This window comes from Podarcis filfolensis (assembly GCF_964270895.1).
Source record: "Podarcis filfolensis genome assembly, chromosome: 3".
NCBI lineage: Eukaryota > Metazoa > Chordata > Lepidosauria > Squamata > Lacertidae > Podarcis > Podarcis filfolensis.
In genome coordinates this window covers 84,928,091-84,954,099 of record NC_139606.1, presented here as the reverse complement: position 1 = coordinate 84,954,099, position 26,009 = coordinate 84,928,091, and the positions used below count along the sequence as shown (strand labels likewise).

Below are 26,009 nucleotides of genomic sequence, written 5' to 3'. Positions count from 1 at the left end.
ATCTCCCAGAGACAGACATGAGTACCCTCCGATACAGGTTTGCATATACAGTGGTACCTCAGGTTACATACGCTTCAGGTTACAGACTCCGCTAACCCAGAAATAGTGCTTCAGGTTAAGAACTTTGCTTCAGGATGAGAACAGAAATCGTGCTCCGGCGGCCCGGCGGCAGCAGGAGGCCCCATTAGCTAAAGTGGTGCTTCAGGTTAAGAACAGTTTCAGGTTAAGTACGGACCTCCGGAACGAATTAAGTACTTAACCTGAGGTACCACTGTCTAGGTATTGGGCACCTCAGCCTCTCTATTGGGCTAACAGAAAAGTACTAAATGTGTCTACCAAAAGTCATGTCGGAGGTTTTGCAAGTCCTCAGACCTGACGTCTGTGAGACCTCGGAAGTACCGCTACGCCGCTGCTGCTGTGTGACGTCATGACTTTATGTCACGGGCACCATTGGGCACCCATAACCTGGGGCCCAAGTCAGCATCCCTGGCCTGCTAGATCTAATTTAGAATTTCTGGAGTAAGCTACAGAGCTGCTCATCAGTCTCTTCTTTCAGCCTGCCTATGCCAAAGCCTCTTTTAATTGTCTTCCTATGAAATGCCAATCTTGCGTGATTTCTGCCATGAGGGACCGACGCTGCAGTCTGCAGATCATTTCTTCCCATAAATTTCACTCACTGATGCTAACTTGGATTTAAGTGATCTGTGCATTACATTCAGACATCATACGCAAGAGAATTGTAGCAAGACCAAGACACGGAGGATGCCTTATGTTGAGTCATACTTCCAGAATTAGTCCTACTGCTAAGCAGGAACATACAAGGGGAGATAACAGGGTCCTTGTGGGGAGTGAGATTTCCCCATTACCAGCCATTCCTGGAAGTGGGAGTTGTTCTTTCTTTCCTCCCATGCATGTTATTTGGAAAGTGAATTGTCATGTGAGCAGGTTATAAATATTTTAAAATAAATAAAATTTTAAAGGGATGGGGAGGGGGGCAATAGGCTTGATCCCCAAAAATGGCTGGGGGGGGGAGAGGCCCCTCTTGCCACATCCCTTTGGGATGACATGGTCCTTGTGGTGATGGGGGATTTCACACAGGTGGTGCCCTTTTCCCACCTCATGCATTGAGAGATGATGGGGAGGGAATAGGCAAGATCCCTGAAAAAGGCTATGTGGGGAAAGAAGCCCACTCCCCTCTTTCTCCCAGTGCAAGGTGAATGGGGGGATTGCTCCCTTAACCTGCCTTAACTGCCTGTAGAGGTGTGCCTGTGTGCACCTGTATGGGAAAGGAAAAAGAAAGATGACACAGGACTTAAAACCTTCTCAATTTTTATTGTACTTCACAGTGGCATGTGACACAGACTATTTTTAGGAAGATACATTGTGGTGTAAGGAGGTTTCTGTCCCATCCTGGGTTCGTTGCAGTCAGCACTGCTTCCCACTAGGATTCAGTTTAGCTAAGTTTTTCATCTTGTTATCCCCTTTGGCGGAAATTTGCATAATTATTTACATTTCAGTGGAATGGGAAAGTTTTAAAAAATGCAGTATACATGCAGGTCCCGCTTACCGAACACAATGCATTCCCTGGAAATTGTTTGTTAGGCAAGCGTTCACATAACAAGTCCACAATCTCCATGGATTCTTATGGAAATATTTCTAATCTGTAATTTGTCCAGTCTCTCTTCCCCCCTCCCTCCCTGGTTTCTTCCAGAAATGGCTGCAGCCAACCAGCAAAAAAAAAAAGATAAATTATTTGTCTTTCTTGCTCCCTGATTTGTCCATTTTCTCCAGCTCTCTGATATATCCTATCTACCCTACTCCCTGCCTGCCTGCCTGCCTGCCTGCCTGCCTGCCTGGTTTCTGCTGACCAGCAAACACAAACAAGGAAGGAAGTAGGCAAACTCTGGCTGTTTGGATATCTGAATCTGTGGTGTGTATAGCAAAGTTTGGGTACCAATTCTTTGTGTTTGGATACCTGAATTTTCACATAACAAGCGGGTGAATAGCAGGACCTGTGTATATAACATCATTCTTTACATACTACTTGCAGACAAACAAACAAGTTAATACCACTCGTATTTATTTGCATGAGTTCCATTCCTGACCTCCAGTGAACATGTGAATTGCAGGAATTTCCACTCCCATTTCTGTTTCTGACAGAATTCTCTGGCATCCAAGTTGTGTTCCATGCAGGGTGTCCCATGAGCAGCCACTGCATTTACAAAAACAACAACACACCAGCTCAGTGAGAACTTCCAAATGAAAGGGGCTTCAGTGTGGAAGGCACCCTGATTGTTATGCAATAGGGGACTGTGAAGAGTGAAAATAGTGAGCTATCTCTATTCCTGCTTTGCTATCCTAAATGTCATTCAGCAGGCTTTAAGCATGTTCCCCTTTGCCTGTATGATCAGCTGCTGCTCACCATTGTTACTGGCCAGGCTAACAGATTTATATTGAGTGGAAACTGAAATCAGACCTTTTCATCCAGAAACCTCTAGCATTTAAATGCATCCCCCCTGGGTTACTGTATCTAGTATCACAGCTGGTGCACTTCTGTGTACCAGGCACTCTTCTAAATGCCAGCTCTGGACTTTAAAAAGAGCCAGAAGCAGCCACTGCTGGCTCATATATTGATTGTTTCCTCACATTTGTTATGAGCCTTTATTTCATTTTCTGATTAATAACAGTTGTTGTTGTTTGTTAAATTTATTACCCACCCTTCGGCCAGCAAGTCACAGGGTGGGTTATTGCAATTTTAAAATCAGCATTAGAAACAATTAAAACAGATTACAGTCACAGGAATAGGGTGGGTCCTAAAAACACACTCAGGTGTCAAAGGCCTGGGTGAAGCTGAGAGCCATACAGCAATGGTACCAGACACACCTCTGTGGAGGATTTCCACAATTTAGTTGTAAGAACCAGACAAATAACAAATGCAAATGTGGGGGGAAATACCAAGGCACTTGGGCATAACTACCGTTCCTCTCCCATGGTGAGCTTTGATATTTTGCAAGGAGCTGGCAACTGCCACCTGGCAACCAACCGCTTGCATGTGCATTGTGAGCAGTTGCACCCAAGAAAAGCCAGGCTCAAATCAGGCGGGGGGGGGGAGTGGCCAAAGAGGAGGAGAAAATAAAAATTGCCAGTGAGGAGGTAAGATCTTGAAAAGGAAATTGCATGATTGCAATTATTCATTCTTTCATTGAATTAATATCTCATCCTTCCTCCCAAAGGAGCCCAAGGCAGCAATCAATAGCGGACTCAGCATCTCCTGTGTTTCAATTGCTTCATAAGTGATGGGGCTGAAGGACAGCTATTTCCACTTCCTTACAGTTCTTACATTAACATTTAGGAAACATACCTTAGATTCTGTCCACCATCAGACTACTGAGGAATCAGCGCCTCGGTAATAACATTCCAGATGTTTGCGAGTAAGCTCATTCCTCTGCTTCTTCCTTCTGAACCGCTTTTGTCAATGAAGGTAGGAGAGTCATCAGAAAGCTGAGAAGGAGGGAAATGTAATACACTGCTTCTAGGAAACCTGTGAGATTTCTAAGGGGTGGAGCCTTAGAGTACTCTAATGCTCCATCCCCGGGGGGAAAAACAGTAATGGAAAGGCTCTCAAAATGCATGTTTACAGTTGTGACAGTAGCAGCCAGAAGAGCAAATCTTGCCACCTTCATTCTTCTGAATTACTATATTTGAATATGCTGAGAATATCCTGCATATCCCACACTGTCCCACTATTTGGTGAGGGTTTCACCACTATCAGTATTCCATAGTTTTCAATGCAATAAAAACAACCTAATATCATTCAGGAATGAGCTACTTCACCCTGCTTAATGGTAGGACCAGCTCTTATCAGTAGGTGTAAGGCACTCCACCATAGCTTGGTTTAGCAGTAGAACCTCTTCCACAAGATGTCTGGTTGCAATGCACAAACGATCCAAGCACCAGACATAAGAGCTGACCTCCAAACCAGCATGTCTCTTCAGTATGGCCCCTAGCCATAGTAAAACTATGTACATAGTACAGAGAATATATTGTTATCCAAATGTTTTAGGTAACCCCCTGCTATTCAGATGAATGAGGCTGCACAATATTCAAAAAGCATTAATTAATCAGCCTAATCAACAGAACAGCTGGGTCACTTCCCCAATTTACACACTTGCCTCCTCCTTGTGCAGGTCAGTTTCTTCCTCTGGAAAACAGAAGCAGAAACAGAGCAATGAGATTAATCTGCTTTCCAGAGACACTCGCCAGCCTTAATTGCTATTTGCAAAGTGCTCTCTGCACCTCCAGCGGAGGCCATGTGGAGGTATTTGACACTTTGTTGGCTCTTGCTCCTTCCCTCTGTTCTGTGGCAGAGCTGAAACTTTCTGCACAGGTATATCAGTTTGCTTAATGGCCAGGAGTTCAAAGCTGGATCACTTTTGATTTTCTGATACTGCTTCATTTCCTTCTTTACTTTGCCTTCTCCTCCTTCCTGCAGGTGCCAGAGTTCATTTTCTGGATAATTTGACCCACTTCTGTCTATGTTCCTTGCCTAGAGGGTTCTAACCAGAGTGTGCTAACATAGGATTCTTCATTGTACTGAGTCAGGATTCTCTACCCTGACTGGCAGAGGCTTTCTGGGTTTTCAAACTCAGGTCTCCCAGTTCTACCTGGAGATGCCAAAGGTTAAACCTGGGGCCTTCTGCATGCAAAGCAGATGCTCTACCACAGAGCTACAACACTGTGTAGCTGGATTTTGAACTTACTTGCTGGCACTTTCTTCCTGAAAGTGTTGAGGATGTCAAGGCTTCTGGCTTCATGTAAATTATTTCCTCCAGGATTCTGTTACTATTTCCTCAGGGCCAGTGCAGTGCAACAGGGTTGTTGATTTGTCCAATAGCTGTCAGATAGTGTCTACAGTGAAACCATTTGAGAATCAATGTAAGGTATTGTTAAAAGTGTATTGCCACAAATCAGAACAGACTGATTTCTGGAGGCATAAATGTCCCTGCTAAAACTTAGCGAAGCAAAAGTAGCCTGTGACCAATCCTTATGGTAGCCATGCTGTGGCTAAGTCAATCTGATCTCCTTCCACTGGCTGGTTCCTTGTGTTCCTTGTGTAATTGTGCAAAGATACAGGTATAAATTCTTGCAATTACACTGCTTCAATCTGGCTGAAGTGCACACTTTCTGGAAGTTTAAAAGATTTTTTAAAACACCAGTTTATAACAATGCCAAACAGTAACACCTCCCTCCTCAGGTGGGGACCGGTAATAACATTTTGAGCATGACGTAGCTCTATGCTGTGTGATGGGGTTTACTTACAATTTGGTAGCAATGCGGGGGGGGGCAGGAACACGACCAATTCTGGCCTTGTAAAACCAGCATCGCTGACATCTGAGCAGTAACATAGACAAGAGTCAAAGAGGATATTGCCTGTTTTGCAAATCTGTGCTTCCACTTGTTGATGAAACAGGAGCATGAGATGAGCATGACAAGATATTCAAATATTTAAATAGGAACCACAGGATGTGGAGCAATCCTGCACCAGCTTCACGTATTTGACAAATACAGGCATGACCTATATTTATGCCATGCTCAAAGCTGACAGTGGTGTAGATGAATGCAGCGCCCAGTGCAAATTAAGTACACATCAGAGTACACACACTGCACTATGCACTATTCATTTCTTCTCTCTCTCACACACACACATACACACACATCTATTCAATTTTATTTCTGTCTGTTTCGTGGGAGTATATATTTAGGCAATGACCATTGTCATTTATTGGCCAACTTGCAGAGATTTCTTGCTTTTCTACAGTTTTCTACAGTTCTTTCTGGCTTATCCACCCAGAGCCAACGCATGCATCATCTTTACTGGACACCTTTGAACTTCTTCCAGTTTATCTAGTCTTCTGACAGCAAAGCAGCCAGAACAGCATCCAGTGTCCAAATGGACTTCTTCCAGAACTGTGGAGGGATGCATACGCCCTTCTTAATAATATAACTCATTTTTATATTTTCCATGTGATTATTTGCCCAGTCCTGATATTTTCTATTTGTGTGCTCTGCTGCTTCCTATAGCTAACACACCTAAATAAGTGGGGGGGGGGGAGGCAGAGATGATTTAGGTAAATTTCCCATACACTAGTTAAAGAAATCCACTGGTGGTGTTATTTAAGTGGAAGAGCTATCAGTGAAGAGCCACCACATTTAACAGTGACATATGTGTAATTCCAAGCCAGCACTTCACCAAAGATCATCCAAAACATTTCTCAGCATGGTTGAGACTTTTAAGATAAGATGGGGAAAAGGGAGGGCCGAAAGGTGCAAGAAAGGATAAACACCTGCTGCTGTGAATAATAAAAGCCTAATTAAAATGTTAAAATTTCCCAAATTGAAATACATCCAATACGTGCTTACAATTAAATCATCTCTTTAAGATATACAAAATGTTTGCAAGACATGTTTGTAATGTGGGGAGTTATTCAGTGTCTCAGTGTGTCAATCATTCCATCAGCGCAAGCATATTGGCTAGCCAGGTGAAACAAGCCCCACCCTCCTGTGTGCTGTTCTGGGGGTCCCCCTCTACAAAGCAAAATTCAGATGACATGTAGGTGGGTGGAGAATACCCCATTATACAAGTGGAACTCCACTGACAGGACTAATTAGCTGAATCCCACTCAAAATATTTTAAATATATTCATTATAATAAAGCACCAAAATAGTGTCTTTGCCTCTTAACCCTAATTTAAAATGACCTTCTCTCCTGCCTCACCTGCAAGAGCCAACCTCCATGGCACTGAAGGTATGTACATATGGAGACTGGGAACCCATAAAATATTGCTCCATGTCATCACAATTTATTTTGCGGTGAGCCACCCCAGCAGCAAGAAATTAAATGCAAGTGCAAATAGCAGCTGCCAAAAGGTTACTACTTTCATAGCATAGCAGAACGAAAAATATTGGGAATGGGATTTTGCTGTAGCACAACCTTCTACAGAGACATCCTCTTTTCATAGATTTAAGGTCTTCACTGGTAAAATCAAACACCTGCAGTATTGGGATGTGGAGCTTATGACAGAGGGAGGAGCCAAGAAAAGACAGTGCCCAGCCATATCATTATCATCATCATCATCACCACCACCATCACGAAAGGAATCTGCCTAACATGTTCTTGTTGCTTATCTGCCAGTTCTAAGTAGAGGCTCTGTGGATAATGCCTTGTCAAACGAATCTTTCACTTGCTTAGCTGATAGAGACAGCAATTGGTTCCAGTGTGGAACGATTTAAATCTCCAAGCCAGAAAGGCCTGGTTCAAAGCATTAATTTTAATCAAGTTTTCCATTTAAGGAAAAGTCAGCCTATCCATAATGCAAAATGACTAAACTAGTCTGACGGGCTTTGTTAGGCTTCTCTCCAATGTCACAGAGCCAGGGGCAGCTGTTATGGTTTGTTACCTTCTCTTCCTCCCTCATTCACAGTACTGTACTGAGGTGAACGAAGCTGGACTAGGTCCATCCATTTTAATACTACCACCTTGGTCAACAAGCAAGTGATGCCATTACCAAAACTCAGGTAGAGAATACCTACCCCTCACCCTGCCTCCCACACTTAGGTAGCAAATACCTGGAAACTGCCAAACTGGGTCTGATGCATATTTTCAGACTCACTATCCACATTCCTTAACCATTATTATTTCTCAATAGCTTCAGATTTAAAGTGTGTTGGAGCAATGATCCCCAATTATGTGGACAGTTCTACTAGGCAGAGGGCCTTCTCGGTAGTGGCACCTGCCCTGTGGAACGCCCTCCCACCAGATGTCAAGGAAATAAACAACTATCTGACTTTTAGAAGACATCTGAAGGCAGCCCTGTTTAGGGACATTTTTAATGACTGGTGTTTTATTGTGTTTTTAATATCCTGTTGGAAACTGCCCAGAGTGGTTGAGGAGGCCCGGCCAGATGGGTGGGGTATAAGTAATAATTAATAGCAATTAATTAATTAATTAATTAATAACAATCAAGCAGACATGAGTAGAACCCCTTGAAGATCTTCCCCGTTGGTAACTGAGGGGGTGCGAGGATATAGGGTTGGGGTTTGCATGTGCAAATGCCTAAACACACCTCAAATGTTAAGGTGTTTGTGTTTTTCAAGGCAAAGGTCCTGTATTGAACCAAGCCAGAACCATTAACGAGAAACATTTATTTGAGGCAAGTCAGGAAGCATATAAAACATTGGGGGGGGGGGTTGAGAGGGAGAAAAACAGATTTCAGAGTAAAACGCAGCCCAGTCATATACATAAGAGCTGAAGACTGAGTGGTTTGTATGGCTCCCCCCCCCCTTTCCTTTTCTTTAGTATTTAAATTGTAATACTGACGTCTGTTTTTAAATGTTTTTATTTTATACTGGCAAGCTGCTTTGTGCAGATAGCTATATTTTGAAAGAAGTGTCTCATAAATAAATGTATTTTTATACCACTGCTTCTCCACAGAACTCAAATGGGCTTGCATGTACATGTTTCCCTCCCTTATCTTCACAATGAATGAGAGGCAGGTTAGGCTGGCAGATGGTGACTAGACTAAGGTCACTAGTGAATTCTAGAGCTTGAGTGGAAGTTCGAACCTGGGCCTCTCCAGGGATCGTAGGCCGCAACCTAACGCCTGCAATACATTCAACCATTACCCAACAACAACTGCGAGTCCATTTTCAAAACGGCCTTATTTAGCTACACAGCAGTATAGTCAAACGTGCCACAGGGATCACTCAAGTCAATGCATTCACTACCTGACAAATTGAGATTGCTGAATTTTTCCATCTCTCATGACTTTTGGCCAATCGTAGCACATTTCCCATGAGAACAAGATAGGCACAAGACCTGATGAACAGGTCTTTAAGTCCTAGTGCGTTCAATGAGGCTTACTTCTCAGAAGAAATGCACTGTTTCTGGCCTTAATGCTAGGATGAGGAAGCACCCTTACGCACCCACCCTGAGGTTGTTGGGTCACAATTCCCCTCGTCCCTGAACACTCGCCATGCTGGCTAGGGCTGATGGGAGTGGAACTTTAATTTCTGGAGAGCGGCAGGCACTCCCCTTCTCTGCCTTAATGCATCATTAGCTGCCCTGGGCGCAGCTTGATTCAAGGAAAAGGGGTTGTACAAAGAAGGAGAACTGAGTCTAAATTCACATTTTTGTCGCATCCGGCATGTAGGAAATGGAATGTACCAGCTCTCCCTCTTTAAATGGTTTCAGTTTGGTTCACATGTAATTCAGAAGAATAATGCTTAGTTTTCCTACCAGTTGCTGGAAACTGCAGGAGGGGAGAGTGCTGTTGTACCCAAGTCCTACTTCTGTGTTTCCCACTGTGAGAACAGGATGCCTGACTAGATGGGCCACTGGCCTGGTCTAACGGGCTCTTCTTATGTTCCCAAATCTACATTATGTCTAGTTGGTACTGCAGTGGACTCAGATTGACTGGGAATTAACTAGGTTCCAGGGGGGATTCTGAGGGGAAACACGAACCGTCGGGCAGGAAAACTTTTGAATTGGCATGGCAAACTATGTGTTGGTTTTTGAATAGCTGCCGTTCTGATGCATTTAATTCACTGGGAGAACTAGCGTGCAAGACCTAGTTTAGATGCAGGCATAGAATGGCCCCTAAGAGAAAGGAAGAGGTTGCTGTGGAGAAGCAGTGTGACTCCAGTGTCTGGTTGCCGCTCTCTTACAGGCTCCTTAAACCTCTTGGTTCACGTGAAGAATAAGCAGCCCACTCAAGCCTTGTCACTCAAAGGGGACAAAGGAAATGCCTGGCAACAAGCACATGTACCTATCAACCCTGCAGGACCTTTCCAGGTAAGCAGATCCTTGGGGGCTGAGGCAACAAATGCCAACTCACATAGATGGGCTAGCGGGACCAGCAGCAAAATAGCCGGAAAACTTGTTTACTCTTAGTTGCTGTGGTTGTAGAAAAGAAGCCAGAGTCAAGGCCCCCCCCCCCGTGAGCTTATTAACAACCTACTTCTCTCCATGAATGGTCAGTTAGTATTGTTGCTTGAGCAGCAGGTAGCCATGTAAGCGCATGCCTCAATCTGTCCCAAAATTAATTCACACTTTCATCCGGTATTTTCCAGTCTGCTGCAATTGGTTTATTTTGCACAAGTCTGTGCATCTATCTTGTCATCTGCTAATAAAGAAAAATGTTGTTGTTTTTCACATAACACACAATAGATAAGCGTGTCTCAGCTATCAACAGATATTTACAAATCAGTTACCTTTCCTGCCCAATCCTTTTCAAAGTTAATTAGCTTCCATAGGCAAAGTAGCCCTGTTAGTCTTTTGCAGCAAAAACAACAAACAGCCTTGTTACATCTTAAATACAAAGTTAATGAAGTGGCTAATGGCCCATCACAAAGCCATCTATGGCTGTGACCCTAACCATGCCTACTTGGAAGTAAGTCTGACTAAAGAGATTCCTTATTTCCATATCATATGATGAGCTTTGCATGCCATGAGTTTTAAAATTTCACAGTAGGAAGCTGACTATCACTGAACACAATGGGATTTACTTATGAGTAGACATAGTTAGGATTACACCGTTAGTGTATATAGGCTGCCTTTGGCAACAAATACTTCAGAAACGAGAAAAGCAGAGAGGTGCTTGAATATGTAACGAATATGTAAATAGCAAACGACGTGCATGTTTTTAAAAAAGTTAATTGTGGAGAACTAAGGTAGATATCCTTCACAGCAAGAGTCTGTGTTGCAATGGAGGTTGAATAAGCAGACTGAAGGAAAATTGCTTGTTCAACCAGATTTCTCTGACATCCTTAGCACCAGGCTACTACTTGTAACTGATGCTTGAGTCAAGAGCAATGAATCTGCTATTGGCCTCCTAATTATAGGGCAGTTTGTGAGACCCAGACATGCCTTTATTCCCCATCTGTGGTAATTCATGGTGATACTTATGCGTTTGTCTGCTAATACATGGCTTGAGCAGCTGTTGTGTGCCAACTGCCTTGTTATTGCCAAATACAAGGCGACACAAAAGTTTATAAAATTATGCATAGCATGAAGAAAGTGGGTAGAGAAAAGTTTTTATTCCTCTGCCATGACACTAGGGTTGCAGTATTTCAAGAAGTAAAATTGCTGAGATTTTTTTTAGGAAGATCCCAAAATTGCTGAGATTTTTTTTGGGAACCAACTCAAATTGTTCAGCTTTTGGGAAAAACTCAACCCAAAATAGTGATTTAAAGCTTTTGGAGCTGTTTCCACTGCTTTCCCCATCACATTGCCATACATCCGGGTTTCCCCTGATATTTTGCCAATCGGCAAAATTCTCCCAACGCCATTTTTACACCCAGAAACCAGGACATGTCAGGAACTTTCCTGATGTATGGCAAGCCTACATGACACTAGAAACTGTAGAAATCCAGTGAAGCTGAATATTGGGAGATTCTGGCCAGATAAAAGAAAATACTTCTTTATGCAGCATGCAGTTTGACTACAAAACTCGCTCCCACAGAATGCAATGATGGCCACCAATTTACATGGCTTTGAAAAGAGGATTGGGCAGATTCATGGAGGAGAAGGCTATCAATAGCTACTAGCCCTGATGGCTGTGCTCTGCTTCCGAATATCAGTCGCTGGAGACCACAGGAGAGGAGAGTGCGCTTGTGCTCAGATACTGCTTAAGGGTTTCTAACACGCATCTGGTTGGTCATTGTTAGAACAGGATGCAGTACTAGGTGGCCCCTGGCTCTTACTACATTTTTATGTGTGACTGTGGGTAGAATTAAATGTTATGGGAGACGTGTGGCTGCCACCGGTAACCCTACAATGCAGTAGCACAGCGATACTATGTTATTCAGTTTTATTTCTGGATGTTGTCAGAGAGAAAGGAGGATGAAACTCTGGACCACTAATTTTTGGTGGCAACTACATATTTCCTATAATGTGTATTCCAGCACCGGGACTATCCATGTTAGCAGAATGTTTCTTGTGGCCTTTAAGCCAGGCACATTATTACTCTTGTTATCTATAATTGGGTATATAGGAGTAAGCTCACACATTTGCTCTAAGCATTGTTTACTTTGCACAAGTTTTTAGAGGCTGTCATCATTTATTTTTTTACTGACCCTGTGTCTTTAACAAGCACTTTGACATGCAGCAATTTAGGCAGGGGAAGTTTTTCCTCCTGTGGAGATCCATGGGAAGAAACACTTTGTGAAAACATGCTGCTGGTTAGACTCGATGACCCTTGTGGTCCCTTCCAACTCTAGGGTGCTGGACAAGAATGGGCCATTGGCCTGATCCAGCAGGATTCTTCTTATGTTCTTAGAGTGTGGTGGTGCCATGAGGACACTACTGCTTCCATCGCTGCACTTCATGAGCCACCACTGGGTTTTCTATGGCTGTGTGCTGAGACTAGGGAGAGGTTTGCAGCCCTGTAATTTGTGGTGAATGTGAATACAAGGACAGCTGTCATCTTGCAACTGTAGGACATTCATATATGAATGTTACTCCATTTCTGGGTATACTTATTATTTCATATACACTTTATTTCTGGAGATATGACACATAATGGATAAACTGCGTTTAGGTTTAATTTCAAGAGCCAAACAAGTTTATAAAGGTTCTCTTGTGAATTATATGATGCTCTTTAAGTTTAGAGTTGGGATTAGGAAAGGCCCCTCCCACACCTTTCCTCTGTAACTGGCCCAAATTGAGACAGGATGCTGTAGCAATGCAAAGCTATACTCAATGACATTTGCTTGTGGTGATTCAGCAACTGGTTTTGCTTGTGATCAGGATATAACTAAGGTTTTCTGTGTATTTCTTTATTTTGATGTAGTATTTTATTTTGTTACTAAATTCTATATTTTATTAAATTTCTACTCCGTCCTTTATCCAAAGCTCACAGTGTAGTTTACAATATAAAAACACAATAATGTACAATAATAATAAACCCCACAGTTTAAAAGGCCAAATTGTTCAATGAGCTAAAGGCCTAGGGGAGGAGGGATGTTTTTGCCTGGTGCCTAAAGATATGTAACAAAGGTATCAGGCGAGCCGCTCTGTGGAGAGCATTCCACAAAAGGGGAGCCACCACAGAAAAGGCTCATTCTCATGTTGTCACCCTCCAAGACCTCTCATGGAGGGGGCACATGAAGAAGGGCCTCAGGTGATGATCACAGCTTCTGGGTTGGTTAATACTAAGAGAGGTGGTCCTTGAGGTATTGCAGTCCTGAGCCACTTAAGGCTTTATAGGTCAAAACTCACACTTTGAATTGTGCCTGGAAAATAATTGGCAGCCAGTGCAGTTGGGCCAGGATTGGTGTAATATGCTCAAACTGTCTTGCCCTGGTGAGCAACCTGGCTGCCGAGTTCTGCACCAGCTGAAGTTTCCAAACTGTCTTCAGAGGCAGCACCACATGTAACGTGTTGCAGTAATCTAAGGTACAGGTTACCAGAGCATAGACAACAGTAGTTAGCTTATCCCTGTCCAAAGCTGATGGAAGGCACTTGTGAAATGGATTCAGAAAGTACCCCCAAGCTACGTACCTGCTCTTTCAGAGGGAATGTAAAGCTATCAAGAGCAGGCAATCACCCATCAATCTGCTCTAGGGAAGCCACTCACTATCAGTGCTTCAATCTTATTTGGATTGCAACCTATATCTTGCAACCTGGACATTGGAAGCATACTTTTAAGTCCCTCAATGTAGAGGCAGCTCCAACTTCCAACTCAGCTGTTTGGTGATTTTGTTGACATATATATTTTTACTGCATGCTTAAGAGACATTTTCTGTCCCCAAGGAATCCTGGGAACTGTAGATCAGGGGCAGGTAGGAGGCAGGGACACATAATTGTGAATATTATTAGCACCCCATGGTGGACCACAGTTCTCAGGAATATTTGTAGAAAGCCATAAGTGTTGAATAGATAAAAAAACAGATGTTAATTTGTAGTGTAAATAGGTCCTGTGGTCCGAAAGGGTATTATTTATTATTTTGAGCTGCTGCTGCTGCTGCTTGTGAGGGGCAACCCACAGGTGTTTGTTCCTGGAGAGTTCATTGTGATTGTTATGCCCTGCATCTTTATTTTCTTTGTTCAGGGAATGATTCCTTATGAATGCATGTCTGTGTATTTGCTTTGTTTTACTTAGCTCTGAAGTGCATATCATGCTTTGGGGTGCCATAAAACAATAATCTTGTTACTTGCAAGTGTGCTGTTTATGGCTTGTAGCTCGCTTATTGCTGTGTGCTTAATGACAATGGGGATGGGCAACTAATTTGTTATCATTCAGTTGCTTATGAGCCTGCTCCAGCATACTGCTTTGACTCTCATTTCTGTTATAATGTTTCTGGACCATTTACACTTGACAGTGATGAGAGCATAAATAGCAACACTCATGAACCCAGATTTCTAGGCACACAGTAACATTGTCATTTGGTCATATGCCACAAGGCTTATGCAGGGCAACATTATTATTTTTATTCTATCTGGCTCATCAGGGGGTCTTGGCTGGGCCCTCAAGAACTGGTGATGAACCTGGGGCATTTCCAAATGACCGCATCAGGTGTCCTTCATAGGCATTTGAGCTACTGCATCAGTCTCCCAGCTGACTTAATAGGTGGAGGAATAGTTTTACTGTGAAGTATGGTGAAAGAGGAAAGGGCTCTTGCATCTTTCTTTAATGGTTGTGTAGGAGAGGCAATATCAGCAGGTGTAGCTTGACACAAGGGGAGGTGAAATCTCAAAGAGAGACACATGCCTTCAGACTTTATCCTTTAAATTGCAGCAAGTGGGAGGTAAGGAACGTAGTAGAGATGAATATTTTCTTCTGATTACATGGACATTGCTCGTGGCAGGCTTGAGTTGCAGCCATCTCTTGCATAATAGGAGATGAACACAGAGGTTGGCTTTGCACCTTAGGGAATGGGAAGCGACTGAGCCTTTGCCCTAAGCTTTCCGTAAAGCCTTGTAACCATAGGAACAGCACGCATGGCATAGGCTAATGAAGCTGTAACTGCCAGGCCTCAAGAATGAAGGAGCCCCCTGTGATTCCAGAGTAAGCAGGACAGAGGCAGGAACAAAGTTGTGGCCTTCACAGTGGTGGGTTTTGAGATATTTTAGCACCAGAGCAAGCATGAATCCTGCCTCAAACAAAGGAAGATGCAGCTTGATTCGTTCCCTCCTTAGCTGGTTGCTTTTGGTGACTCACCTCCTATCCTAAGTCCTGGGGCAGATAACGAAACAAGGATGACCCATTAAAATGAGGAGGACATGCAAGAGTATATGCATACTTAGGTATCTACAACTCCAGTTGTATACCACTGACACACACAAAAACTGCAGTGTTTTACGTTGCCTCTGAAAGACGTTCAAGCTTGGGGGCAGGCGCATTCAGTAAAAGATGACTCGTGCTAAGGGGGTGAGGTAAAGGATAGCAAAGATGTGACGAGACAGGAAAAGGTGCTGGTTGAAATGTAATGTTGTACTCATGTGATTGCGTCTCCAGCTCATTTACCACACAATCCCATAATTGTCTGCTCAGAAATAAGAGTCACTGGATTGATTTACAATAAAGCGTGTTTTCCTATTAAGAGTGTAACTGTTGGGAGTAAGCACCATTGGGCATGGTGGTATTTACTTCAGAGTAGACATGCATAGGATCGCACTGTTCCATTACTCAGCACTAACAGATGAGCTTCCTTCCTTTTCTTAAACCATACCTGTTCTCACATTGCTCATTTGATTTAATCTTCGTATGCGCTGCTCCATTTCCCCTCTTGTCTATGTCCTGGTTATTTTCTGAGTCATCTGCCATTTGAACCCGCTGATAAGCCTAAAAGTGGATTCTCAGTTGGTCCCTACGCTGATGATAGGGCATGGTAAACACAAAATGATCCCAAGAGAATTTAGGCGTTTTCCTTCCTTTTAAAAAACAAACAGTATCTTGGAGAATGGGCATGTGAGAGTTTAAGGGGTTGGGTCCCTGGCCGGCTACCTGAGATCCTTTCCAACTCTGATGTGCTTTGCCTGCAGATCATCTTTGAAGGCGTCCGTGGCACAGGCTCAGAGGGAGATATTGCCATTGATGACGTCACTCTAAAAAAGGGAGATTGTCCAAGGAAGCCTGTTGTCCCAGACAAAGGTAATGGGTTATATTTGGCGTAGTGTTTGAATACTTGTATCCCAAATCAGAAGTAAAGGTTGGGAGAATTCTGCATGTTGACTTGACTGTTTTGCATATTTGCTTATAGCAGCAGGGTCCATTATTGATTAAGGTGTGTGTACCTGCCTCACTTGAATTACTTCGGTGTTCCAAAGTGGAGTCAATGGCACAGAGGAGATTACTGGTGGAACAAGAACTGGGAAACATGCCACACAATCACCCGATGCTTAACCAATTTTCCATATGTTGTTGCAAATGGTTTTATTGATCCTCGTAACCTTTGCCATGTTCGTTAACCAAAGTTGCTCTTTAGAACCCTTAATCATCTTCGTTGCCCCCCTCTGCACACATTCCAGCTCGTCAGCATCCTTGAACTGGACACCATACTCCAGGTGTGGTCTGACTAAGGCAGAACAGAGTGGTCTGTTACTTCTCTTGATCAGGATACTATACTTCCTTGAATAGCATGAGCTTTTTCTGTGGCTGCATCACATTGTTGTTGTTTATACTGCAAAAGCAGGAACACTTACCATAACTAACCCTTCTTCTTTCTTTCTTGCCCTGCAGCAGTTGTCCTTCCAGAAAACGGTGCCATCACCCAAGACAAATTTCCCCTCTGTGGACCGTTACTTTTCTTCCTTTTTGTCCTGCTCAGATGATAGCAAGCGAGTACGTCCGTCTTCTGAGACTTTCCTCCTCCTTTCCTACTTGGTCACCTCTGCTCCTCTTCCTCCCCCTCCTCACTGGCACACCAAAGTGTCCATACCAAAGACCGATCAGCATGACGACGCAAAGGGGATCCAGCTCAGAACATGGAAGGATTCCTGGAGGAAGTCATAATGTCTAAAAGAAAAAGAAAACAAATCTTGATTATTAAAAAAACACAAAAACACAAGAAAAAGAGGGAGGAAGCAATGGAAAGAAGAGATGGAAACAATGGAACGAAAGGCAAAGATGAGAATGACAAAGCTATTTAAAAGGATGAATGAAAGCGGGGGAAAGCCACATTTCCTTGGGAATAGTGGACAGGACTTCCTCAGGGAAGTGGGAACTTTTGTTTTAAACAAAAACAAAATATATTAAAGCACAAATTTCTACAAGAACTGTTACCTTCTTTACCACAGAGCCTCAGTTTAGGAGACAGTCTAGCACAGCGCCCCCTTCTGGATCTCTGTGTTATGACCTTTCCCTGGCTGGCTCTGCCTACCATCATCTGTCTGCTGCAGCACCGCCTCACCTTTCCGAAAGAGCATCCCACTCATCTCCATTGGGGGCTGCTCCTCCCTGCGTGCCGGTGACCACGGAATCTCGCCCCCACTGCATGTGCTTCAGAGTCTCCATATGCATTTTCAAGACTCTCATGTATTTACTTGTCCATGTGCAATTTGCTTTTGACCCATCCTTCACACCTTTGTGCCCCCCAACTTTCGCTCGGCAAAGCAGAGAAAAAGACTCGTTGCGGATGGTGGAGATGGATGGAAAAAATCTGGGGCAGACGTAAGCTGCAGGATCAGCTGTTGACCTCCTCTGCCCCCTCCCTCTTTCCCCCCTTCTTAAGCTGCTCAGCTCTCCCTCCCTTTGAACTTGTTCTTTCCACCACCATGGAGGTAGATTGTCAATCTAGCATAGAGAATGAAAGAAGAGGTTTTTTGGTCAGGGGCCTCTTTGGCAAGGTGACTGAATTGTGGTGCTGCACTTGGCAGTGTCAAAAGCATGCGCTGCAGAAGCCTTAAAGCAAGGATCTCCTCTGAGACAAATTATTTAATAATAACTGTCTCCCATTCCATTTTTTCCATAATTATCCCACCAAAAACATTTTCATATACTACCTTTCATCTTCTCCTAAGCCGTTTTGACACCTGAATTTGCAATAGTTGTTTGTTAATTGTAGTACCTACCTGTGGCTCAGTACTAATTGCAGGGTGCTGATATCATGGTGCTTGATTTACCACTCAAGGATGAGACTGCTCTATTTCAGTTTGCATGATGAAGTTGGGAGACAGGTGGAGCCCTCAAGCTGGGTGATGAGCAGGGGAAGCAGGAAAAGAAACAGACCAACCCCACAGGAGTTGGGGCAGGTGGATGCACAAGGGTGGAGAAGCTTAAAGGGAATTAGATTGCAGACTTGTGTTTTCAGAGATGCCACACTACCACTATAAGAGACCAAGAGATCTCAGGAAAGCAAGCTTGTTGCTCCCAACTTGAGCTGGGCAGCATTAACCCTTCTAAATCAGTATGGCAAACTATACATTATGAAGTCAGGAGGAGGTGGTCTTCTGAGTAGGGTGCTTTGGATAAATGTTACCCTGTTGCCCCTACTTCCATAAGCAGCTCGCAGAGGGGAGTTTTCAGTCCAAAGGTTCACTCTGCACCAGTGCACCCGTTACTTTGAGCTTGTGAACTGCATTCGTATTCAAGGAATACCCTGGGTGTAGAAATACCCACCCACCCCCATCTCACCTTCCTCCACCTTCAGTGCTATCTTGGCAAGTTAGGGCCTTTTTGAATCCAAAATCTATATATTTGAAGGAAGGTTAAAGTAATTTAGGAGCTAGTAATGGTTTTGGTTTCCCCAGTACCCAATGCTTTCATAGACTTGTAGAGCTGGAAAGGCACTGACAGTTACTTAGTCTAGCTCCCTGCAATGCAAGAATCTCAACTGAAACATCCATGAGAGATGGCTATCCAACCTCTGCTTAAACACCTCCAGTGAAGGAGAGTCCACCACCTTACGAGGAAGTCTGCTCCACTGTCAAACAGCTCTTGCTGCCAGAAAGTCCTTCCTGATGTTTAGTCGGAATCTCCTTTCTTGTAACCTGAAGCCATTGGTTTGAGTCCTACCCTCTGGGGCAGGAGAAAATAAGTTTGCTCTATCTTCCATGTGACAGGCCTTTAGATATTTATAGATGGCTATCATAATTCCTCTCAGTCTCCTCTTATTCAAGCTAAACATGCCCAGTTCCCTCAACTGTTCCACCTTGTCAATATCCTTCTTAAATTGTGGTGCCCGGAACCGGACACAGTAGTCCAGGTTTCGTTTGGCCAAGGCAGAATAGGGCAGTACTATTACTTCTCTGGAAACAGTCAGGGCATGTATCCACAGCAGTGACCAGAGGAGGAATGACCACTGAGAGGAGTGCAGAAAGAAGAAACACCATGGTACACCTGCATCAGCACAACCAGATGCCTTTCTCTGCCCCAGCTGCAAGAAAACATGTCTCTCCCGTATCAGTCACTTCAGCCACAGCAGGCGCTGTAACTCTCCAGCGGTTTGACTTCTCCCCTCAAGGGACACTCTTCCATTGTCTCCCAAGATGGACTGATGCCAGCAGTATCATGTCCCTTGATCAGGACACTATACTTCTGTTGATTCAGCCTAGCTTTATCCCACGCATGGAAGGAATCGTTTCCTAAATTGGTTTTTGCAGGGCTAGATTTGTAAGGTAGCTACAGAGTAGGATCCCAGCCAGTTTAACTGCCAAGTTGTGCCTGAATTACCTTGATGGTTCTGAATATGCTGATTCTGCTCCTTCCAAAACTCCTTGCAGGTCAAAGTATACTGGTGCTTGTAATAATCTAAATGTGAAAGGGGATGGAATGGCCACATTCCCTTATGTAGGAAGATTTAAAGCACAATTCTACACATGTCCCATTTAGCTCCATGGGGTTTACTCCCAGATAAACTATGTATAGGTCTGCAGAGATTTTTGTTACCCTGAGCAAATATTATCACTGCTGCAGGAGATTTGAGGAGAGCATATGGCATAGATGAAAGACATGCTCTTTCATATGGTGATAGTTGTATAGGTTTGGCTGAAAGTGTGAATGCTGGCAGAGGAGAAACATAGTTTATGGCATCTGAGAAATTCATTAAGCATACAGACCTCATATTGTTTAATCTGGATTGGATTATATATGTTTTTCCTCCCAGATGTCCCAAGTGCTTTCTTCGTTTTCACAGCCTCACAGAGGTAACATTCAGAATTGTCTGCTGTCCATCATTTGATAGTGGCTCTGATAAAGAATCCTACCCCAGTTATCTCTTACACAAAGGAGGATACTAGATTGCTGTTGTAGAAGAGAAAGGGTCTCAAAATTTCTAAAAGCCTCCATGACTGGCCTTAATTGCCCCCCTTTTAAAAGAATGGATGCTGCATCACCCTTCTGATTTTACAGCTCTTAGAGCCATTGGATAGGTAAAATATTGTTTCAGAAAGTGTGGATTAGGTAAGTTTGCCTTTAAATACCAACTGAGTCCAATTTCTCCTCAACCCCTAATCCTGGACGCCATATTGTCTTTGAGACTTAGTAGTCTATGGGTAGAAAGAGTTGTGAGCTACCTTGGAAATTTGGAGAGTTTTATTGCAAATAGGCATTGCTGATATTTGGAAGAACAGGCGTGTGGGATTGGCCATGTAGAGAGGGACGGGGGATAAAATACATATCCTGGGCTGGTATTAGTACCGTCCTCACTGTCCCTTTTTCAGTGCGTCACCTTTATGATTTGAGCATACATCTATATGAGAATGTGTAAGTAAGGACCAATGGTGCCTATCTATTCATAGGGGATATGACTTGCTTGTAGGAACTAATCATGTATTCAGTTGTCATTGGTTCAGGTATCTTACCAGTGATAAAACTGCATTTTAATCATCATATAAGTCTCAGGGAGCCTCATTTACTGATCCCTCCTCCTTCTTTTCATTCTCTTTCCTTTCTTTGGCTTAGAAATAGCAGGTTTCCCTGGGGAAATTGCTACCTCAAGTGCCTTGGCTCGTCAGAAGCATGAAGACTGAAACAACAGGTTTCATGTCATTGTACAAACTGTTGTTAAGAGGAAATATAGAATGTTTTTACAGTAGCGTGGACAGTGCAGCTGCTTAAACCCTAGACCTGGCACCGCAGTTGTTAATACTGGAAACATAAACACTTGCAAGTGAAGCAGAGTTGGGTTGCATTAGTACTTGAACATTTAGACCTCCAAGTAAATGTCAGGTGCTTCCAGAGAAGTGTTATAGTCACTTAGGAATCAGCAGCTACTTATAGCCTAATGGATGTCAGCTGTGCTGTTATTTAAAGTACATATAAAATTATTGTTCTGCTCTATTCAAGTGGTACTTTTTATGAGTACAAGAAGCTTAGAACCCAATACCCTAGACACACAAGATTTTATAAATATTCTGCCATCTTAAAGGAGACCTGCAATTTCAACTGGATGTATTAATTCAACTGGATGTATTAATTAATTAACCTTGTGTGTTATGATGCAGCTATTGCATGAGGCATTTCGTTCATCCAACAGGTGAGTTTCATTGCTGCATAACAGCAATGTGTGCGGAAAGAACTGTGAGCTGCAAACCAGTCCATCATGGAAGGTACTACAAAAATCTGAGATACAGTTTTGTTATTTTCATGGAGGCTTTGGGGGGGGGCAGAGAATAAAGTAAAGACATGAATGTGAACCAATTAAATATTTAGGTTATGTGTGTGCATATGAGATGGGGGTATATTTGCCATCAGTAAGTCCATTGGTCTCTCTTAGCCAGATTATTATAACCTCCATATTCAAAGGAAGTATACTTCTAGTTGCCAGGTGCTATGGACAAGCAATAGAGGGTGGCCATTGTCCTCTTGCTTTCTGCTTGGGAGCATTCCAGGGAAAGCTGGTTGGTCAGTTGAGGAGAAGCCTGGAACAGAAGCAGCATACAGTATCTTCTTATTGGATGCAGGAGAGCCTTTGCTTTTCAATGCTGTGCAGCCATTGCATTCTGAACAACAGTTGCTGCTGACTTAAAACCTTCCATGCCTACCTAGTCAAACTAGGGCTAGTATTCCTGCCAGGTGAGTGTTCCTTTTATACTGAAGAGTTAGCTTCACAAAACCAATCAAGGAACAGATACTGTATTATGTGATGTATCTCACCACTGGAGAAGGGTCACAGTGAGTCACTGCAGAATGTTTGAAGAAAGGACTGAATTAAACAGGTGGGGCATAGGGAAATGATTTCAGATTATTAGCTTGCCTGTTGCTTAGGATTCATTATTAGTCAAAAGAAAAAGGGGGGTACATATGAAAGATGATGGATTTGTATGGCTGTATCTCTCTGGCTGTTGTACAAAACTAATTTCCTGCACTTTTGGCAGTTATTACTGGCATTGGGCCAAGTTAGTAAACTTTATGTGAGGTGTGAAGGATTGCAACTGCAGTCCCATGCCAAGTGGCCTATGTTATATTAGAGGATGTGCCTAAATATGCTGTGCAAACTGAGTTTAGCCTTGGGTCTTGATATAAAGGCAACAGGAGTTGCCTTTGTAAAGGTTATGTGTCCTTAGAAAATGCATTTAAATGCAAGTAAGAAAAGTTTGCAGCCTGCAGATGAAAATGATACTTGTACAGGGTCAGTGCCCAAAAAGAAACAAGTCTGCAACCTCCCTCTTTGTGGACTAGCCTAATATTGTTCAGGCCTCACAAGGAGACAGGCTGAGGCAGAGATCCCTTTTCTGCTGGAAGAAGGAAAATATTAGAGCCTTGTCACGGAGCAGTCTTTTGCCTCCACCAGGTGCTTTTCTCTGCTGAGACCAGGCTCCAAGCAGTTGAACGCTTCTTCCCCTTGTAGCCTTGCGCAAAGCTTGCTACATTTCTCTCAGATCTATAGAGGCGGCTTTAGCCACCAGCCGGCATGCCAACGGGAGGACTGGCATTCTTTGCGTGAGAGCTGCCAGTTTTTGGAGCGCTGTCTTCTTCATGTCCCAATGTTTTTCATTTGCCCTGATTGGCCTTGGATGATGTTTAATAAATGAGCAAGACATTTACAGAGGAAGATCTCCCATAGTGCCTTTGAAAATTGCATTTTAACGAGGACCAATTTACACTCCATGGTAATAAACTGCAGTCTAGAGACCATGGTTATCGCAGGAAGCTTACAACCTTAGCCTGCTTGGCAGCTGAAGAAGGAAGCATGGGTAGTTTGAGTGTTTCTAAGTTTTACCCCAAGCAGAGAATTGTGGCAGACTGGTGATAACCTGCCCTCTGTGTGACAATAGCAGAATCAGGAGGAAGCAGCCTACCATACATGTGAGAATGTGGACGGCATTGTCTTCTTGTTCTCTGATGCCTGGTCTATATGCGCGACAGAATGAGATGGAAATTAGGTGGTGGAAACCTGAGGTAGTAGAACAGACTATACCACTTCAGACTGCAAACAGAGGATCACATCAGACCTCAGTTTGACTTTTCTGTCCTTATCAAAGAATCTTTTACAAGAGGGAGAATAATAAGCAAGAGAGAAAATTATTTAACAGATAACTTGATAAGAACTTGACTTCATTCAGCCAACATCCATTTGCTTCATTGCTAAGCAGTGCTATAACTAGTGTCTCAGACGGAGCTCCAACTGAGGAAGGAGGGATTTTACACTTTCAAAAGTTATCCAGACACCAGCTTTTCCTGCTTTCGTCTTCATTTCTCCCCACCTCCAGGCACCTCCTGATGTAGTCACCTGTTGCATAGAATGGCATCCCTGACTACATTGCTGCATATACATGTCTGTAGGACAATAGCATTCTCTTTTAGATTGCAGCTCTGCCTATGGAACCAGTGTTACAAATATCTCAGGCACCACACTAACAAGTTGCAGATAATGCCTGGTGGAGCACATTGGACAGTGTTATTGGTGTGGCCACTAGCTGAACTTTTTATGATGACACAACCCACTTCCCTAGTATCCAGCCAAATAAATTCCACAAGTGTGTACTATCTCAAACTCCAATAAATTAAATTGTACTATAAACACAAATCTATACATTGTCATACAGTTTATGAATGCTGTCTCAGAGTGGCATTTCACTGTGCAGAGCTTTGGAGATGATGATCTTTAAGACTAAAGTTGTTCTCCAAAACAATTGGGGGAACCAACCCCCAGAAGGAATGTTTTTTTAAAGAGGCTTCCAAAATGTAAGTTCTTACAAAAGGGAAATAAGTATGTGTAACCTTTCAGATGCACCTGTCATTAGACAGGGTGAGGTGGTCTTCTCAAGGCAGTGTTTGGGGGCACTGCTCAAAAATAGCAAATTTACATTTCTTTATTTTATTTTCTCCACCACTGGGGGTGGCATTTAGATTTTTCACCTCAGGCACCAATATTTCTTGTGCAATCTTCTGGCTACTAACTCCACTGAGACCAGGACTGACCCACATCTTTACTAAGGAAGACATGCATGGCCTGCCCTTTACAAGCAGAAGCAGCCAACTGCAGCTTCAGGACAGATTCAGGCAATACTACATTTGACAGAAATAATGAAAAGTGGATGAGACTATCTCAGTTGCTACTCTGCCCCCAAGGCTTTTGATAGGGAGTAAGAGTATCATCCACACAGACTGTACCAGTGAGAGACCTGTGACAATTAAAAAACAATATGTGGCTCAATTCAGAATGGGAACTTCCTTGCTGAGCATTCATAAAAAAGCTCTGTCTTTCCAAGAGTTCTCCTGTGGCTCATATTTTTGGTACATGCACATGTGTGGTACTGCATGCATATGCATTCCTTTATTTTGCCCTGAGAATTTGGCACAATTAGTTTCGTTCGGTACTACCTGCATGACTGCAGTTATACCATGGTGGATGCTATCCTTTAGTGACTGTTTGCTGGCAGCATGATATTTTGTAAATTACATGTATGGTTTTGTAAATTTCATGTAAGTTCAGGGAATTTCACAGCAATCTGTGAGAGTTTTGTTGAGAGTGAGGGATTAACATTAAATACTTTCTGTGCATACACCCACAAAGCATCTGGCTTTGGGCTGAATGCTGATCACACACACAAAGTATCTTGTTTAACATTCTGAGCCGCAAAAGAACTTTAGAGGGAAGCGGCACTCGATTCAAAATAGAGCCAAGCATTATGAGCTGGACAAATTAATATATTGAACCAAGTAATTATGAACTTCATCACCATGACTTATTATAACTAAAAAGGGATTCAGAGCTTTAGATTCTGGACAGAGAAGCTCTGTCTTTAACCCTGCTTTCTTTTATTGTGTTAATTTTATGAATGGTGCAGACAATAATGAGGCTGAAAATCTGTGGGTCAGTAAAAGAGCTATAGTAGGAGCTAATGGGAAGATCCACACAATTATAAATTAGGAAATTCCCGCCCCCATCTTCCTCAGTGCAGTGTCTAGCACTCAAGTCTCTGCTTTAGCTACCTGAATCTGATGCTGCAGAATGGCCAGCTTAAATGGCAAGACAGCCTGGATTCTCACCCAGAAAGCTAATAGCTAGGAAAGGGGTAAGCAGAAGAGGCCAAACTGATACATTAAACAAAACACTTCGCTAACACAAGGATAAATATGGTCTAGAACCCAGTGGGGAAGAGGCTAAGGGACTGGGTAGCTGCAGAAGGGAAAAGCTTGCCCCCTAGCCACTTCTTCTCCCTAAAATGGGCTCCACTTAATGCTGACTTTTAGGAAATTTTACCCAACATTTGTACTTGGCAGGCAGGGGCAACTCCAGGGTTAAGGGGGCTTCAGGCAAAGTGACTCCTTCCACAGTGAAGGTACCCAGGTTGCCTTGCACTACTTATGGTGGCAATCATAGTAGTGATCCAGTCAGTGCTGGCCGAAGAGGCATTTTAATTGCACACACAGAGCAAAAAAAAAATGACACTTTTTGCCAAGCTATCCAATAAAGTTCCTTTCCCACACTTCCAGTTACAACTTGCAAGTCAAAAGCATCTGTTTTTCCTTGTACAAACAAGAGTCCCAAATTTGTTTCGAATATGTCAATTAGCTCTTGAGTTATCACAGCCAGACCATGCACACAAATACTAAATTAGTGAT

The 26,009-nt window shown here is 43.1% G+C and overlaps 1 protein-coding gene and 1 long non-coding RNA gene across 7 annotated transcripts in view; one reads left to right on the top strand and one right to left on the bottom strand.

The window, feature by feature from the left end:
• The window catches only part of MDGA1 (MAM domain containing glycosylphosphatidylinositol anchor 1), a 255,017-nt gene extending 231,050 nt beyond the window's left edge, over positions 1 to 23,967 (top strand). For 2 of the 5 annotated variants that reach the window (XM_083604483.1, XM_083604485.1), the window contains exons 15-17: positions 9,726 to 9,850; positions 16,043 to 16,151; positions 16,740 to 23,967. In XM_083604483.1, the coding sequence (XP_083460609.1) occupies positions 9,726 to 9,850; positions 16,043 to 16,151; positions 16,740 to 16,831 (326 nt within the window). In that variant the 3' untranslated portion in view covers positions 16,832 to 23,967. The remainder of the gene's footprint in view (positions 1 to 9,725; positions 9,851 to 16,042; positions 16,152 to 16,739) is intronic. The other 3 variants (XM_083604484.1, XR_014545719.1, XR_014545720.1) reach the window with 3 other exon arrangements.
• Positions 1,831 to 16,810, bottom strand: LOC310758411. Of its 2 annotated transcripts, none has more exons than XR_014545750.1 (3): positions 16,703 to 16,810; positions 10,017 to 10,178; positions 1,831 to 4,908 (listed from the first exon to the last, which is right to left on the bottom strand). It is a non-coding gene; the product is annotated as an uncharacterized lncRNA (long non-coding RNA). The 2 variants fall into 2 exon arrangements; XR_014545751.1 differs by having other exon boundaries at positions 10,017 to 10,181; positions 16,703 to 16,792.
• Positions 23,968 to 26,009: the final 2,042 nt, after the last annotated feature.